Source organism: Hipposideros armiger, unplaced genomic scaffold, assembly GCF_001890085.2.
Source record: "Hipposideros armiger isolate ML-2016 unplaced genomic scaffold, ASM189008v1 scaffold_560, whole genome shotgun sequence".
NCBI classification, from domain to species: domain Eukaryota; kingdom Metazoa; phylum Chordata; class Mammalia; order Chiroptera; family Hipposideridae; genus Hipposideros; species Hipposideros armiger.
In genome coordinates, this window is record NW_017731910.1 from 457,308 (window position 1) to 471,891 (window position 14,584).

At 37.7% G+C, this 14,584-nt stretch overlaps 1 protein-coding gene across 3 annotated transcripts in view; it reads left to right on the forward strand.

Moving 5' to 3' along the window:
* Positions 1 to 14,584, forward strand: part of GRM3 (glutamate metabotropic receptor 3) — a 231,070-nt gene that overhangs the window by 201,419 nt on the left and 15,067 nt on the right. For all 3 annotated transcript variants that reach the window (XM_019623736.1, XM_019623738.1, XM_019623737.1), the window contains exon 4: positions 5,055 to 6,121. In XM_019623736.1, the coding sequence (XP_019479281.1) occupies positions 5,055 to 6,121 (1,067 nt within the window). The remainder of the gene's footprint in view (positions 1 to 5,054; positions 6,122 to 14,584) is intronic.

Consider the following 14,584-nt stretch of genomic DNA (forward strand, 5'->3'; position numbering starts at 1 on the left):
TTCATATGTTTATTGGCCACCTGTATGTCCTCTTTAGAGAAATGTCCTCTGCCCATTTTTTGATTGGCTTGTTCGGTTTTTTATATTGAGTGGTATGAGTTGTTTTTTTATATAAATTGCATATTAACTCCTTATCACATGTCATTGGCAAATATCTTCTCCAGTTGAGTAGGATGACTCTTTTTGTTGTTGATGGTTTCCTTCACTGTGAAAAATCTTTTTTAGTTTGATGTAGTCCTGTATGTTTATTTTTTCTTTTGCTTCCCTTGCCCAAGGGGATACATCAGTGAAAATATTACTAATGGCAATGGCTGCAAATTTACTTCCTATATTTTCTTCTAGGAGTTTTATGGTTTCGGGTCTTACATTTAAGTCTTTAATCCATTTTGAGTTAATTCTTGTATATGGTGTAAAAAGGTGGTCCAGTTTCATTTTTTTTGTATGTACCTGTCTAGTTTTCTCAGCACCATTTATTATATAGGCTGTGTTTATCCCAATGTAAATTCTTGCTTCCTTTGTCATAGATTAAATGACCGTATAGGCATGGATTTATTTCTGGGCTCTCTACTCTGTTCCATTGATCTATATGTCTGTTTTGATTACTATAGCCCTGCAGCATGTTGGGTAGCATGATAACTCCCAATTCATTCTTATTTCTCAGGATTGCTGAGTATCACACTCTTTTAATGATTGAGGATTTGTAATATGTATTAATATCTGGTAGTGCTAGTGATCCCTCATTTCTTTTCTTTTTCCTGAACACTCTTACTGATTTATATTTCCATATAAACTTTCAGATCGACTCGTTTAGTTTTTGGTTTTTTTAAGTTGGTATTTTTATTGAAATTTAATATTTATGTATTGTTATTATTAAAATCAACTAAGAGAGAATTGAATCCTATTCAGTAACATGGTATGTCTTTTCATTTATTCTAGCTTTTTTTTTTGGTCTTTCATTAGTCTTCATATAGGTCTTTCACATATTTTGTTAAATGTATCCTGATTTTTTATTGCTCTAGATGCCATTGAAATGTTTTCTTTCTGATTATAATTTGTATATATAAACTATTTTTTTAATTTGTATATATAAATTATATGCATTCTCAAATAATATGTTTGGTTTTTGTTCATCTTTGAACTTTATAAAAGTAGGATCATACAGTCTTTTCACACAATATTGTTTCTAAAACACATTCATCTTCTTTCCGGTAACTGTTGTTAGTTTAATTTCACAATAGTATAAGATAGTGAATAATCCACAAAATAATTTTTGAGTGCTGTTGGAAATTGAAGTTGTTTCTAGTTTTTCCCCTTATAAACAGTACTAATAACATTCATCCACATGTTTTTGGCACATATGTGCAAAAATTTCTCTAGGGTACATGTATAAGAATGTGATTTCTGGCTCATAAATATGCAAATATTTAAGTTTAATACCAAATTGTGTGCCCCAAATTGCTGTGTATGAGTTCCCTTGGCTCTATTTTAGGAATGTGCAAATTTTTATGAAATGCATTATACAGTAAATATTTTAAAGCCATACAACCTCTAGTGCAACTACTCAGCTCTACTGTTTTAGTGGAAAAGCAGCCATAGTTAGTATGTTAACAAATAAGTAAGGCTGTGTGCCAATAAAGCTTTATTTAAAAAATAGGCAACAGGAATAATTTGGCCCACAGGCCATGCTTTTCCAACTCTTGTTCTATATCAATATTGATACTCCATATTTTTATACTTTTTAACAGCAAATATTTAATATCAATATTTTAACAAAACAGAAAAAAAGAAAAAAGGCAAATGTGAGAAAATGTTAACAATTAGTTAATTCTAAGTGATTCCAATGCTATTATATCCATTATACTTCTCTTTCATCATTTCTGTAGATTTGAAATTTTTCAAAATAAAAAGGTAGGGAGGAAAAAAACTGATGAAAAGTCTAAATATATTCTATTTTAAAATAACCTCATGAAAAATAGAGGCAACATTATGTAAAAGCCAGAGCTAAAGTGCTTTACTTAGCATCTTTAAAAAATATGTTAATGCTCAACATTTTCAAACAATTAAGAAAAAATGAGAATTGAAATATTATTATATTTTCAGGAGTAGGAATTAATTTCAGAATTCTTTTGTTATATCAAACTAAGTTTTTGTATTCTATGTTTACAAAACTGCATTAAGAATTTGGGAACTCCTTTTATATGTTACAAATAAGTAAAATGTTTAATATTTTAACACATTTTGCATCAAGTGTAAAAACCTCAGTTGTGTTATTAATTTTGTTATCCTCAACTAGGTAACAGTCTCCCCAATATTCAGTTGATGATATTAGATGATTTCCGAAAAAGATTTGTAAAAAGAACGTTTTACATCTGTAGTACTTATGTCATTAGCTCACATGCCAACAATCTTATCAATATCCCTCTCCAGCTCAGAACACACAAAACAATCAGTTTTCTCACCTGTTAAATATATTACTTTCAAAAAACTGCATTCATGTTTGTGACAATAGTGAAATGTTTAAATAAAAAGTGTAAAACATATTCCTTTAACAAATATTTTCCTGAAAATTCAATAATATCAACGGAACATTGGTGGAGATTGGTTGCAAAGAGTAAAAAATTAATCACACATCTGAAATTCTTATACTTGATGTAAAATGGGTTAAAATATTCAACATTTTACTTACATTTTTATAACATATGAAAGGAGTCCCTAAAATTCTTAATGCAATTTTTCTAATCATAGACTAAACAAATTTATTATGTGACATAAGATTTCTGAAATTGATTTCTACTCCTGAAACTACAGTAATAATGCTTCAACTCTTATGTTCACTTGTCCTAACAGATATTAAAGCATAGCAAAAAGCTGTAGTAGTTGCAAAGAGATCATAATGCTGTGGAAAGAGAGCAAGAGAAACAACAAATAACATAGAGAGCTGAATATCATGCTATTTAATATTTGGCAAGTGTTATTAATCAGTAGAAAATGTTCAACCTATTTAGTATTTTTATATTACCTTATAATTTTCACTTATAATATGCAGATTAAGGAACGGAGTCAGAAAGGTTAATTTGCCTAAAGATAGGTGACTATTAAAAGGCAGAGATGAGAATCACATATAGTTCATCTAAATCCAAAACTATGCACTCATCCAGCTACATCACTCGGTCTCACTGGAAAGTCGAAGCCAATCCACAGCTGGAGTACAGACGCATGCAGACATATGTGATGGGTTTGGCGAATGTGGCGGAAAGCTAGATAGAGGTTAGTAAAGTGAAATGGCAGGTGAGATACAAGATCATTAAGAGAAAAAAATCATAATAAGTAAGGAATAAATTTGGCATAACTACATTTGTAATGGATTTTATATGTGGTATGGAATGTTACTGTAAACCACCCAACCCAGCAATGTAGGGGCACCTATGTGTCTTAAGCAAGGGAAGTCTATTTGGTAAAATGTGAAGTTTTATTTCCTCAAGGACCCAAGTAACTCACTGAGGGACACTTTTCCTCCATAAAATAACTAGACCCAAGAATAGTAAGATGTTTCCTACTGGGTGAAACAACATGAGCTCCAGAAATGGTGGAACAAAGCTCAGGCAGGAGGCAAGAAAGACAGGAAATACCCACAGAGTAAGAGATCGATCACAGTGTCCTCGGAATTCAACATTCTTATTCCACTGGATTGTAGTTGGGCACATTAGCTAAACCACATTCCCAAGGCTCTCTTGAACTTGGTGTGGTCCTGTAACTAATTTCTAATCAATAAATGTGAATGAAAACATGTGTCACTTTCAGGGTTACACTTTTAAGCAATAGGTATACCTGCTTCACACTCCCTTTCTTCTTGTACTGGATGGGCACTGATGAGGAAGAGGCTCTAGGAATTGGTACAGCTTCAAGATGTAAGGAACCTGGGTTCCTGAATCACTGTGTGGAGGAGGGACACACACCAAGACCTTAGACTGCTGCATGAGGGCAAGATAAACAATTTGGGGTTTATTTATCGATACAGACAAGTCTATTCTGACTAATAGAGTTTGTCTGGGCATCTTGTAGACATAGGCACCATTCTTGTACATCTAAGGAAAGAGTAAAGTTTGGCAGTGTGAAACAGGAGGTACACAGTAGACCAAGAGCAGGAGGAATAAAAATTGGTGATCAGAGTGGCAGCTGACATTGGCAAGAAAGACATGATGAGCATCAACTATAAGAAGAAATATAGATGCTTAGAGAGCTGCTGCTTAGGAGCTCATAGAGAGCTATAAGAAAGGGACAGGGTTGAGGGCAGCTCATTGGGCTGAAGATGACTGACCCTTTATCATTAGGAACAAACTTTAAAGCATAGTTACCTACGTTCTTCCTACTGTTGGTGCCTTAACAATATCCAGGTTTTGTGTTTATCTGGATAGGAGCATGCTATACATAGACACATACATATATGTAGTCAGAATGAATGTTCTCTAAAACATGAACATATTAGAGTTGAACAATTATGGGTGGGTTTTCATTTTTTTCCCCCTGCTGAATCATCTGAACTGTTTAAAAGAAGCATACCACACATTTATCATGACATTTTTTTTCTCATTTTGAAGAAGAGAAATTCTATTGTGTATTTTTATGAAAATATTAAGGTAGCTATATGTAAATATAAGGATGAGATAGATATTTTTATCCAATTCCTATTGTGAAATCTTTCAAGAGATGAACATTTTCATACCACATAGACTATGACCACATACTCGCCAGTTGCTGTTACATTAGAAGCTCCTTTGAAGGCAGGCATTGTATTGTGCTCATAATTGTCACTGGCACTTGGCACCCAGGAGACACTCAGGAATGTTAAGTGAATTAATTTATGAATACACAAGTACTCTAGTCATTTTTAATGTGTAACTTCAATGGTAATTGATAAATTATTTTGGCCTTGGAATCCCTATTCCCTGTTATTTCAGTTTTGCTAAGTGTATGACATAAAGTAATTGACTGATCACACCTAAGCCACATAAACAATGTTCTTTTTTTCCCTTTCTTTCACTTTACATTCACAGCTCCATTCAACCCAAATAAAGGTGCAGATAGCATTGTCAAGTTTGACACTTTTGGAGATGGAATGGGACGATACAACGTGTTTAATTTCCAGTATGTGGGTGGCAAGTATTCCTACTTGAAGGTTGGTCACTGGGCAGAGACCTTATGGCTAGATGTCGACTTGATCCACTGGTCCCAGAACTCAATCCCCACTTCCCAGTGCAGTGACCCCTGTGCCCCCAATGAAATGAAGAATATGCAACCAGGGGATGTCTGCTGCTGGATCTGCATCCCCTGCGAGCCCTACGAATACCTGGCTGATGAGTTTACCTGTATGGATTGCGGCCTTGGTCAATGGCCCACTGCAGACCTATCTGGATGCTTTGACCTCCCTGAAGACTACATCAAGTGGGAAGATGCCTGGGCCATTGGTCCTGTCACCATTGCCTGCCTGGGTTTCGCATGTACATGCATGGTTGTGACTGTTTTTATCAAGCACAACAATACACCCTTGGTCAAAGCATCAGGTCGGGAGCTCTGCTATATCTTGTTGTTTGGGGTTGGCCTGTCCTATTGCATGACATTCTTCTTCATTGCCAAGCCGTCACCAGTCATATGCACATTGCGCCGACTAGGACTGGGGACCTCCTTTGCTATCTGTTACTCAGCCCTGCTGACCAAAACAAACTGCATTGCCCGCATCTTCAATGGGGTAAAGAATGGCGCTCAGAGGCCAAAATTCATCAGCCCAAGTTCTCAGGTTTTCATCTGCCTGGGTCTGATACTGGTGCAAATTGTGGTGGTGTCTGTGTGGCTCATCCTAGAGGTTCCAGGCACCAGGCGGTACACCCTTTCAGAGAAGCGGGAAATAGTCACCTTAAAATGCAATGTCAAAGATTCCAGCATGTTGATCTCACTTACCTACGATGTGGTCCTGGTGATCTTATGCACTGTGTATGCCTTCAAAACGCGGAAGTGCCCAGAAAATTTCAATGAAGCCAAGTTCATTGGGTTTACCATGTACACCACATGCATCATCTGGTTGGCCTTCCTCCCTATATTTTATGTGACATCAAGTGACTACAGAGTAAGTATTTGAATGGTTTCTTCTTTTCCTTCTTTTATCCTGCCAATGTTTTGTTATGTAGGATTTAAAACAGACCCCCTGTGTTTCAGCTCAGCAATTAGGTAGGTAATTACAAATGTCATGATGAACCGCCATATTATATATAAAAATTAATTCACTGTGTTTTAAAAGCACTTAATTAGTGCCAACTATGTGCAAAGCATTGTGCTAGGAACAGAGAGGAAGATAAATGCAAGTGCATAGTCATTCAAGCAATTTATAATCTAGTGGGAGAAAATGTAATACACACTCACACACACCCCTAAAACGTGTAATTAAATTCAAAAAGTGGATGACAAGAAAATAAGACTTAAACCATTCAAAGCCAAATGAGAGTACTTCAAATTAGACACAGGGGGGCCTGGCTACTACAGATCCATCTGTAAGTTAAAGTAGGCAAACAACATTAAATCACGATCAATTTAAAGATCTAAAAAAGCTTTCACTCAAGCTTTAAATAAGCATCATTACTTCTCTAAAACAGATTAAAATACAATGTTAATTTCTTATACTTTTTCTACAAATTTATTTCTTCCAGACATAAGGTATAGACATAAGGTGTACATATATAATCCTTGAACTAATTATGATTTTTACTGTACATTTCCAAGTAACCTAGTTAAGCCTTTATTCATATAGTCTTTAGTAATATATAGATCAAATTTCTGGGCTTCAATATAATTGCCATCTCTTCTGAAAGAAGCAATTCATTATTCCATCATACTTTTTCAAATTGTTAAAACCACCTATCAGTTGCTTTTACATTTATAATTCTGATTATAATATCTTCCAATGAGTGATTATATTTTTTCTCTTGGGGCAATTGGTTTTTATTCTCTATATTTCTCAAATTATCACAGTTGAAAGTTTTCCAGAGGCATAATGGTTTCCTTGTTATACAATGATTTCACAAAATGAAGTGCCTCTGTAGGCTGTAATAGCCACCAAATCTTCTGTTTATCAGAAATTCCCACATTACTAAAATCTTGACTATTGCAGCTCAAAAAAAGACAAAGTTATTTAAGGAATGGATCAAGATACTGGCAATACTTAATGTATCTAATCTATTAAATTATTCACAACCCTATGACTAAAACCTATGAACTACATTAAAGGAAGAGCAAGAAAAATAAAGAACATAAGTTCAATGTTGGGGTAATGGTCAGGGTTTCTAAGACTACCTATAAAAAAATTTGAAAATCTTTCAGAAAAGAAAACATCAGAACTGAATCAGCAAAATCAAAGGTTGGATATCATGAACCACACGGGAGTTTGAAGATTTAGAGCCTGGGGGTTAAAATGGAGAATCATAGTTAATACATTTTAATGCCCCTATTTTTATCTTTTGTCTTTATGTACACATTCATTCCTTGAGAACTTTAAGGATTTTTTTTTTAAGTTCTTCAGAAGCTATCATTAGCAGGCGTGATTTGACATATTGAGACTGAAAAATAGTTACAGTGTTAATTATTTTACCCTGGACATATGAAGCTATTCATTCTCAAAAAAAGCTAATTTTTAAAAATAGAGCAAAAATTACTACTGAGAGTAAACAAATAGCATTAGAAAATTTAATTTTATTGAATGAATTAACATTTATGTCTAAAACACAAAAAAGGACTTTTTTTCCTTTAGCATCAACTGACTAAATGGAATTAGCTGAAGATACCAGATACTTGGTACTACATGGCAGAAGTCACAAGGCAAGTGAAGCAGAAGTTGTGGAGTTGAGTGTTTTAATGTTCATACCAATTAAGTCATTTAATCACAGTGAGATCATCTAAGGCCTCAGTTATTCCTTGCAAATAATACCACTACTAAATTTACAAAAGAAATTAGAACGTAGACTAGAGTCTCCAACACAGTGGTAAAAAATTGAATTGCACATTGAATCAACTGGTTAGCTTTGAAAAAAAAATTAATGCCTGGGGCACAGCCCCGGAGATTCTGACTTAGGTGGCCTGATCTGTGGCCTAGACATCGGGAGTTTTCAAAGCTCCCCAAGTGACGCTAACTGGCAGACAAGATCGAAAACCACCACTCTGGTAAATCATATGCTCTTCTTGGTGCTCAGATATCTTTCATTTGGCCAGTAATGTTTTGAAATCCTTTGAAATATTTGTCCAAGTTAGAACATTGAGAACTTTTATGTAAATATTTAGATTTTGGGCTTCTCTTATCAAAGTAAAGCACGTGGACTCAAATGCCTACATGCGACAATTAGCAGGACCTGAGAAGTGCTTATGCCTCTGGACAGGGCACGCTCATTCGAGTCGCCCACACCCCCACCAATCCCTGAATTATTACACCGGCCCCTTCTCTTATGAATCTGCATGGACCCTATGAGCATTGGAACTTCGGACTTTTGTTCTAGAAATTTCAGAACAAGGCTGAGATTTTCAATTTCCCAGAGGGAAAACCATGTGGCTCAGATAGAATCAGCAGCATTAGAAAAGTACCCGATAATTTAAAGGCAGCTAGAAGGAATTTGGGCATCAAACAGTCAACCGAGTTTATGACTCAGTACCTGCCACCCATTGTGAGTTACAAATAAAGATAAAGCATGCTTCCAGTCTTCAAAAATCTTATGTCCCAGCTGAGAAAAAGAATAACAAGCAAGAAAGAATTCAAGATTAAAACAGATGAGTTCCTAATTAAATTGGTGATACAAACTCTGAAATGCCTACAGGTTTCAAAAAACAGTTGGATCAGTAGGAGCTGGGTCTTTCCAGGAACACTCGTTGAAGAGGTGGGATTTCACCCTGTACCTTGGTGAGAAAGTGCAATATGATAGTTAGAGAATATACGGCATATAGGGAATATTTTTGAAGCAAGGCAAAAATGAACCAAGCAGAATGCAGTAATGTTGCTCTCTCTCAAGTGGAAGATGTGTTAGAAGAGCCTAGTGAGAAACTAATGGGAATTGGCAACTTGGTCAGATTTTACCAGGCAGAGGAATTCGTTGAAATAGTGTTTAAGGGCCATGAGGTCTTGCAGTTTATTTTTTTCTTGTTCTCTTTTGTTTGGTTGTTTGCTCAGGCAAAAAGTGACATGATGAAAGGTAAGAGGGGAAGAAAGAAACTAACCTTTCCTCATCAACTCTGAGACCTTACTCTGCTAAATGCTTTGCATACATGAGCTCACTGGTCCTCATTAGCACCCTGGAAAGCAAATTTGATTATCCACTGGAAAGATTAGTAAACAGACTCAGAGGATAATTAACTTCCCAGGTGGCACAGTTAGGAAACAGCAAGTTTTTCAGATCCAAATGCACGCATGCCTTTCATATTACACCACAAACTGACTTATCCTTAACATGGAGGCTGGATTTGAAAGAAGACAGCCTGGACCAACCAGCACTAATTGAAGCTATTGCAGCCATCCAAGACAGAGCAAGCCAGAACTTGGGTAAGAATCTGAAAATCAAAAGATCTTGGAGAAATATCCAGGGCATCATCTTCTGTATGAGAACAAAACCATTCCGGATAGTGCAAGAATCAAGCACTGAGTCATCAGGGATCCAAGACACAGTTTCAATGGTGGAAATAAAAACTGGGCCATGGTTTAGTGGAAAGTTATCTATAAAGGAAGTAATTAGCAGTAATCACTGGTGTTTTGTTTATTCATATCTTCCAAATATATTTGAGCAGTTATTTATTTTATTTTTCAATTACAGTTGACATTCAATATTATATTAGTTTCAGTTGTACAGCATAGTGGTTGGACATGTATATAACTTACGAAGTGATCCCTCCAATAATAGATCTGAGTACTTATTATGGGCCTTGGAGAGACAGCTATCAACATAGACAAGTCCCTCCTCTTTTATAATTTACAGTCTAATGGGGAGTAAGAGAGGGTAGAGATGGAGAGTAAATAATGAATGAATAAAAATGCAGGATAGTTCATGCAGTGGTAGGTGCTACAATAAAAGGAAAAGGGGATTATATTACTGCAGATCTTCTTGAAATTTAATGTGCTTACAACTCACCTGGGGATAAAAGATTCTGATTCAGTAAGAAGGGATGAAGATTTTTTAAAAAATACAAACAATCTCAAATTCTTTTAAAAAATGTTCGCCACCTATACCAGTGCCTATTTCATAATACTCCACTGAGGGATAGGAGAGAGCCAAGCATGGGAAGTCTATGTGCTAGGTGAGAAGAAACACAAGGACATCTAGGCAAAAATGTCTTAGGAAAAAGAAAGGTATATATGTCTACAGTTTAATGAGTAAACGGAAGAGTGATTTTACATGAGAGATAGGCAGGGGAGCTAGATCATATAGAACTTTGCAGGCTATCGCAAAAAGTACAGATTTTATTCCACATGAAAAAAAGACATCAGTGAAAGTCTAAGCAGAGAAGTTGGATGATCTCACTTTTTATAATCTCATATTTTTTGGGAGGAAAAAATCAAGCTTCTAAAGCCACTGTGACTGTATGACAGAAAGCAAAGGCAGGAGTGGTTAGGCAGCTGTGGTAGGTGTTCCAGTCAAAGCTGATGGTAGGATGTTAACAATGGAGAGAGAACTTGCCGAGAACTGTGAAGGGCTTTTACCCATCTTGTAATCTAACAAGTTAGCCTGAAGGTTTAGGGGTGCTGGTAGGACTAGAGACTCCTGATTCACGAAGGACTTTATTACTCACAGCCATCACTGTAGCCAGAGTGTCAGTATTTATGTAAGTTCCCCAAGTCCCAATGTCTACTTGACAATGCACAGTGGGCTCGGGGACAACTGCACACACAGTAATAAGACAGGACCAGTATGACCAATTTTTATTTTTGCCTTAAGATTGCCTATGTCACAGCACAGCACTGTTGCTGATCCTGTCCTCTTTTAAAATGTTGGTACTGTGTTCATCATGGGTTTTTTTGCATGAAGTTTTATTTTTTTAATGTTGCAATAAAATATTACTTGTCTTAATTAATGAGTTGTGGGTGGCCCCTTATGTCTGCATCTCAGGTGAGTCCTCTTTTGCCTCATTTTAGGCCCAGCTCTGCCTTCCCCCTCACAGGTCTGGGAAGGGTGGTGACTCTCTTGTCTGTAACTAACAGGGTATAAACATTTTAGTTCTTCCCTCCCTGAGGTTTCCTAGCAACCTGGATCTGGTACGTATGGGTTTCAGCCACCCTTGGGGATGGGGAGACCTTGGTCCTCTCCTTAAGCATCTTTTTCTCCTTAAAGCAACTAAGACCAGGGTACAGAGTAAGGAGGAATCGGGCAGCATGGAGGGAGAGAGTGGCCCCGTGCCAGTAAGTAAGGCACATGGGCTTTCAGTTTTAAGCAGCAGCTACTCATGACTCAGTCAAACAAAGGTTCACTGTTCCTGAGCACCCAAAACCCTAAATCAGATGGCAAGATCATCCTTAATGTTACTATTCATTTCAATTTGGGGGACCCCTTAACTCAGAAGCCAGAGCCATATAGCTATCTGCTTGGGCACATGGTCTGTGCCCTTCTAATTCAGCCTTGACTCCCACAGCAGCAATTTTTTAAAAGGAGTCCACCTTAATCTGGGTGTTCGCTGTCTCATCATGATTACATCTCTTTGGGTCTTGCCTGGTTTTCACATAAGAGCTAGGGAAGTTCTCCAGTGCTGAGCTGATCGCAAGAATGTATCTAGATTTCTCTGCATCAGTTTCTCATTCTTTAGTACAGCACCTTTGTCAGCATTTTAAATCCAATCCAGGTCAGTAACAGCCCTAATAGTAGTCAGTGCTTCACCTATGGTTTCTCAGAGCATATTTCTGTCTCAGAGAAATCTTACAGAGAGCCCCAAATCTCCTAAATTTTGCAGCCAGTTTCCAATGCAAAAGAATGGAGACATTGTCATCTTGGAATGGATCTAAATTTGGCATGAGAGACCTCAGCAGGGGATGAGCCCTAAGAGAGCCCAGTTGTTGTTATTCTTCCTTAATAAGCACTATACACACTGCCCCCTCATCTCCCAAGGGAACCAGCCAAAGTTCAAATAATTCACCTAGTTTCTGCCTTCTCTGAAGGTCCCCCTTTTCATGCCCAGTATAGGTACATGTCTGCAACTTTTATATGAAAAGGAGCACAACTTTCTGCCCACCCAGGACACATTTTAGCACTAGTTGTCAGGTCTGCAATTAGGCAGACCTGAATGAAATTGGGGAGGAAATCCACCCCACCCTACTCCCAACCCCAATGAAGAGTTAGCAACCATACAGCACTGGTCCAGCCACTCTATCTGAACCTACTTCCTGTTACTCAGCCTGCGACGCCCTCACCACTTCCTCCTCATTAGTAGGCAATAAAGTGGAGCACTGTTTATTGCTTGGTTGGCCAGACAATTAGCTCAACAAGTTTGCTACTGATTCCCATGGACTTCTCTCCAATCCTGTTCTCCAGCGCATAAGGCCCTCATACTCCCTCTTTGAAAAAGCCATTCCAGTCTCATTGCCAAAACTGACAAAGACTGTAGTAGAGTCTGAGATTCTATTATACTTACGAGGCAACATGTTATCCTGTCACAGTTTTGTTGATGCTGACAAAGACTTTATGACTCAAAGCAATAGCAATAGTCAGAGTATCAGCATTGGCTCAGGTTTCCTGAGCTCCACTTCCCACAGGCTATGCAAAGTTGGCCTGGTGACTGCTGTGTAATCAGTGGTAGCATGACAGGGGAGGAACTGTGACATTAGGGAGCCTGAGTCTGTTATAATGGATGCTATGTGGGCCCTTTGCTCCACAGGTAGGCACTATCTCTATCTTCTAAGGCTCTTTGATATACAAATATCCTTGAAAAGAAAGTCCAGACAAAGGTAGTCAGAGCCTCTGCTTGAAAGACATAGAAGCACAAAAGAACATAGAGAATTATGTTCCAAAAGAACCAAAAGAACTTGCTGTTGAATTAGATGAGTGGGCATCAGGGAAATGGCAAAATCAAGGAGGATTCCCAGGCTTTTGGCTTGCACAATTGGGTAGCATTTGCTGTCACTTACTCAAATGGAAACATTTGCAGGGAGGAGTCAAGTTTTGCCTACATATTAATCCTGATATGCCTATTACCTGTTCAAAACAACATGCCAAGATGGCAGTTGAATATGTAAGTCTGGATGCCCAGAAGATAGGTTGAATCTTATAATAAATATTTGAACATCATCAACATAGAAGACACTGAAGCCATAGAACTCAGTGACATGATGAAGAGAAGGGAGGCCAAAATGTAGGTCTGGGACACTCCAGCACTTAAAGCTCAGGTAGAAGAGAAAAAATCAACTAAGACCAGGGGAGTCAGCAAGGGAAGGATGCGTCCAGGAAGCCAACAAGAAGCAAGTAACTGACCACGTGAAATGTTGCTGGGAGTCTGAGGAAGGTGAAAACAGAGCAGTATAGACTAGCAGTGTACAAAGAGATGAAGAAAGATGCATTGTTGATAAATATAGACTTTTAATAGTGTGACTTAATGAACAAACTGGACAACTGAAACTATGACGCTGATATTTGGGCTTTAAAACAAGTATATTGAATTATGTGTTGCATAACCTATGATCAAAATGTAATTTTAGTTCGGCCTCCCATTGTCCCTTTAGTATTTAGTGAGTGGTCATCCCTACCCCTGGGTGAAGATTCCAGTGGACACATTCAAACACTGAGTGTCACTATATGTGAGGCACCATGCTGGTGCTGGGGATAGAGTGGTGAATGAAAATGCTCACAACCTTCGTAGCCCATGAATTTTTGTGCTCTTAGGTAACATACAGTCCTACCATCATTTTCAATGGAAAATAGTCTCTATTAGTAAAATTAAATGCCTTGTCCTATGTAATTATCAATACCACATCTTGAGTTACCATTAAATCTCATTTTCTCCTGGGGTCTGGCCTGCCTTGGGCTGAGAACCTGCAGCAGTTGACTTCTTCCTACTGCTCACATTCCCCAATCCACCAGTTGCTATTTCCCTCTCAGCCCTGGTTAAAAAGTAATAAGGAAGAAGTAGGACAGCTCTTATGTGGCTGGATGGTTTTATGATTGCTAAGTCCACAGCGGTTAAAGACACTTCCTCAGAGTACCTGGAAGATGATTAAAGGGTGTTTTCATGCAATCTTCAAAACTTTCCAGCTGGCCCCTTTCTCTGCAGAGCCTTGAGTGAGTTGGCTGGCAATTCTCTATTCTGAGTTCTCTCTTGTGGCTTCACACTCAGTCCCAGGACGTCAAGCTATATCTATACCCCTCCAACCTCTTTCTGTGAAGGACTCCAGGCTTCTCCACATGAGCCCAAGACTGTCCATGGTGGCTGTCTATAGTATGGCCCATCTTGTCCATGCATACCACTATATATCTTTTGCTTTGATAAATTCTTAGACTCAAGGACTATCTCAACACAGTAACAAGTCTCCGAGCTCTGCTACAAATGTAATTAGCCTTTTCTCGCCTTTTAGATTTCCAAGACA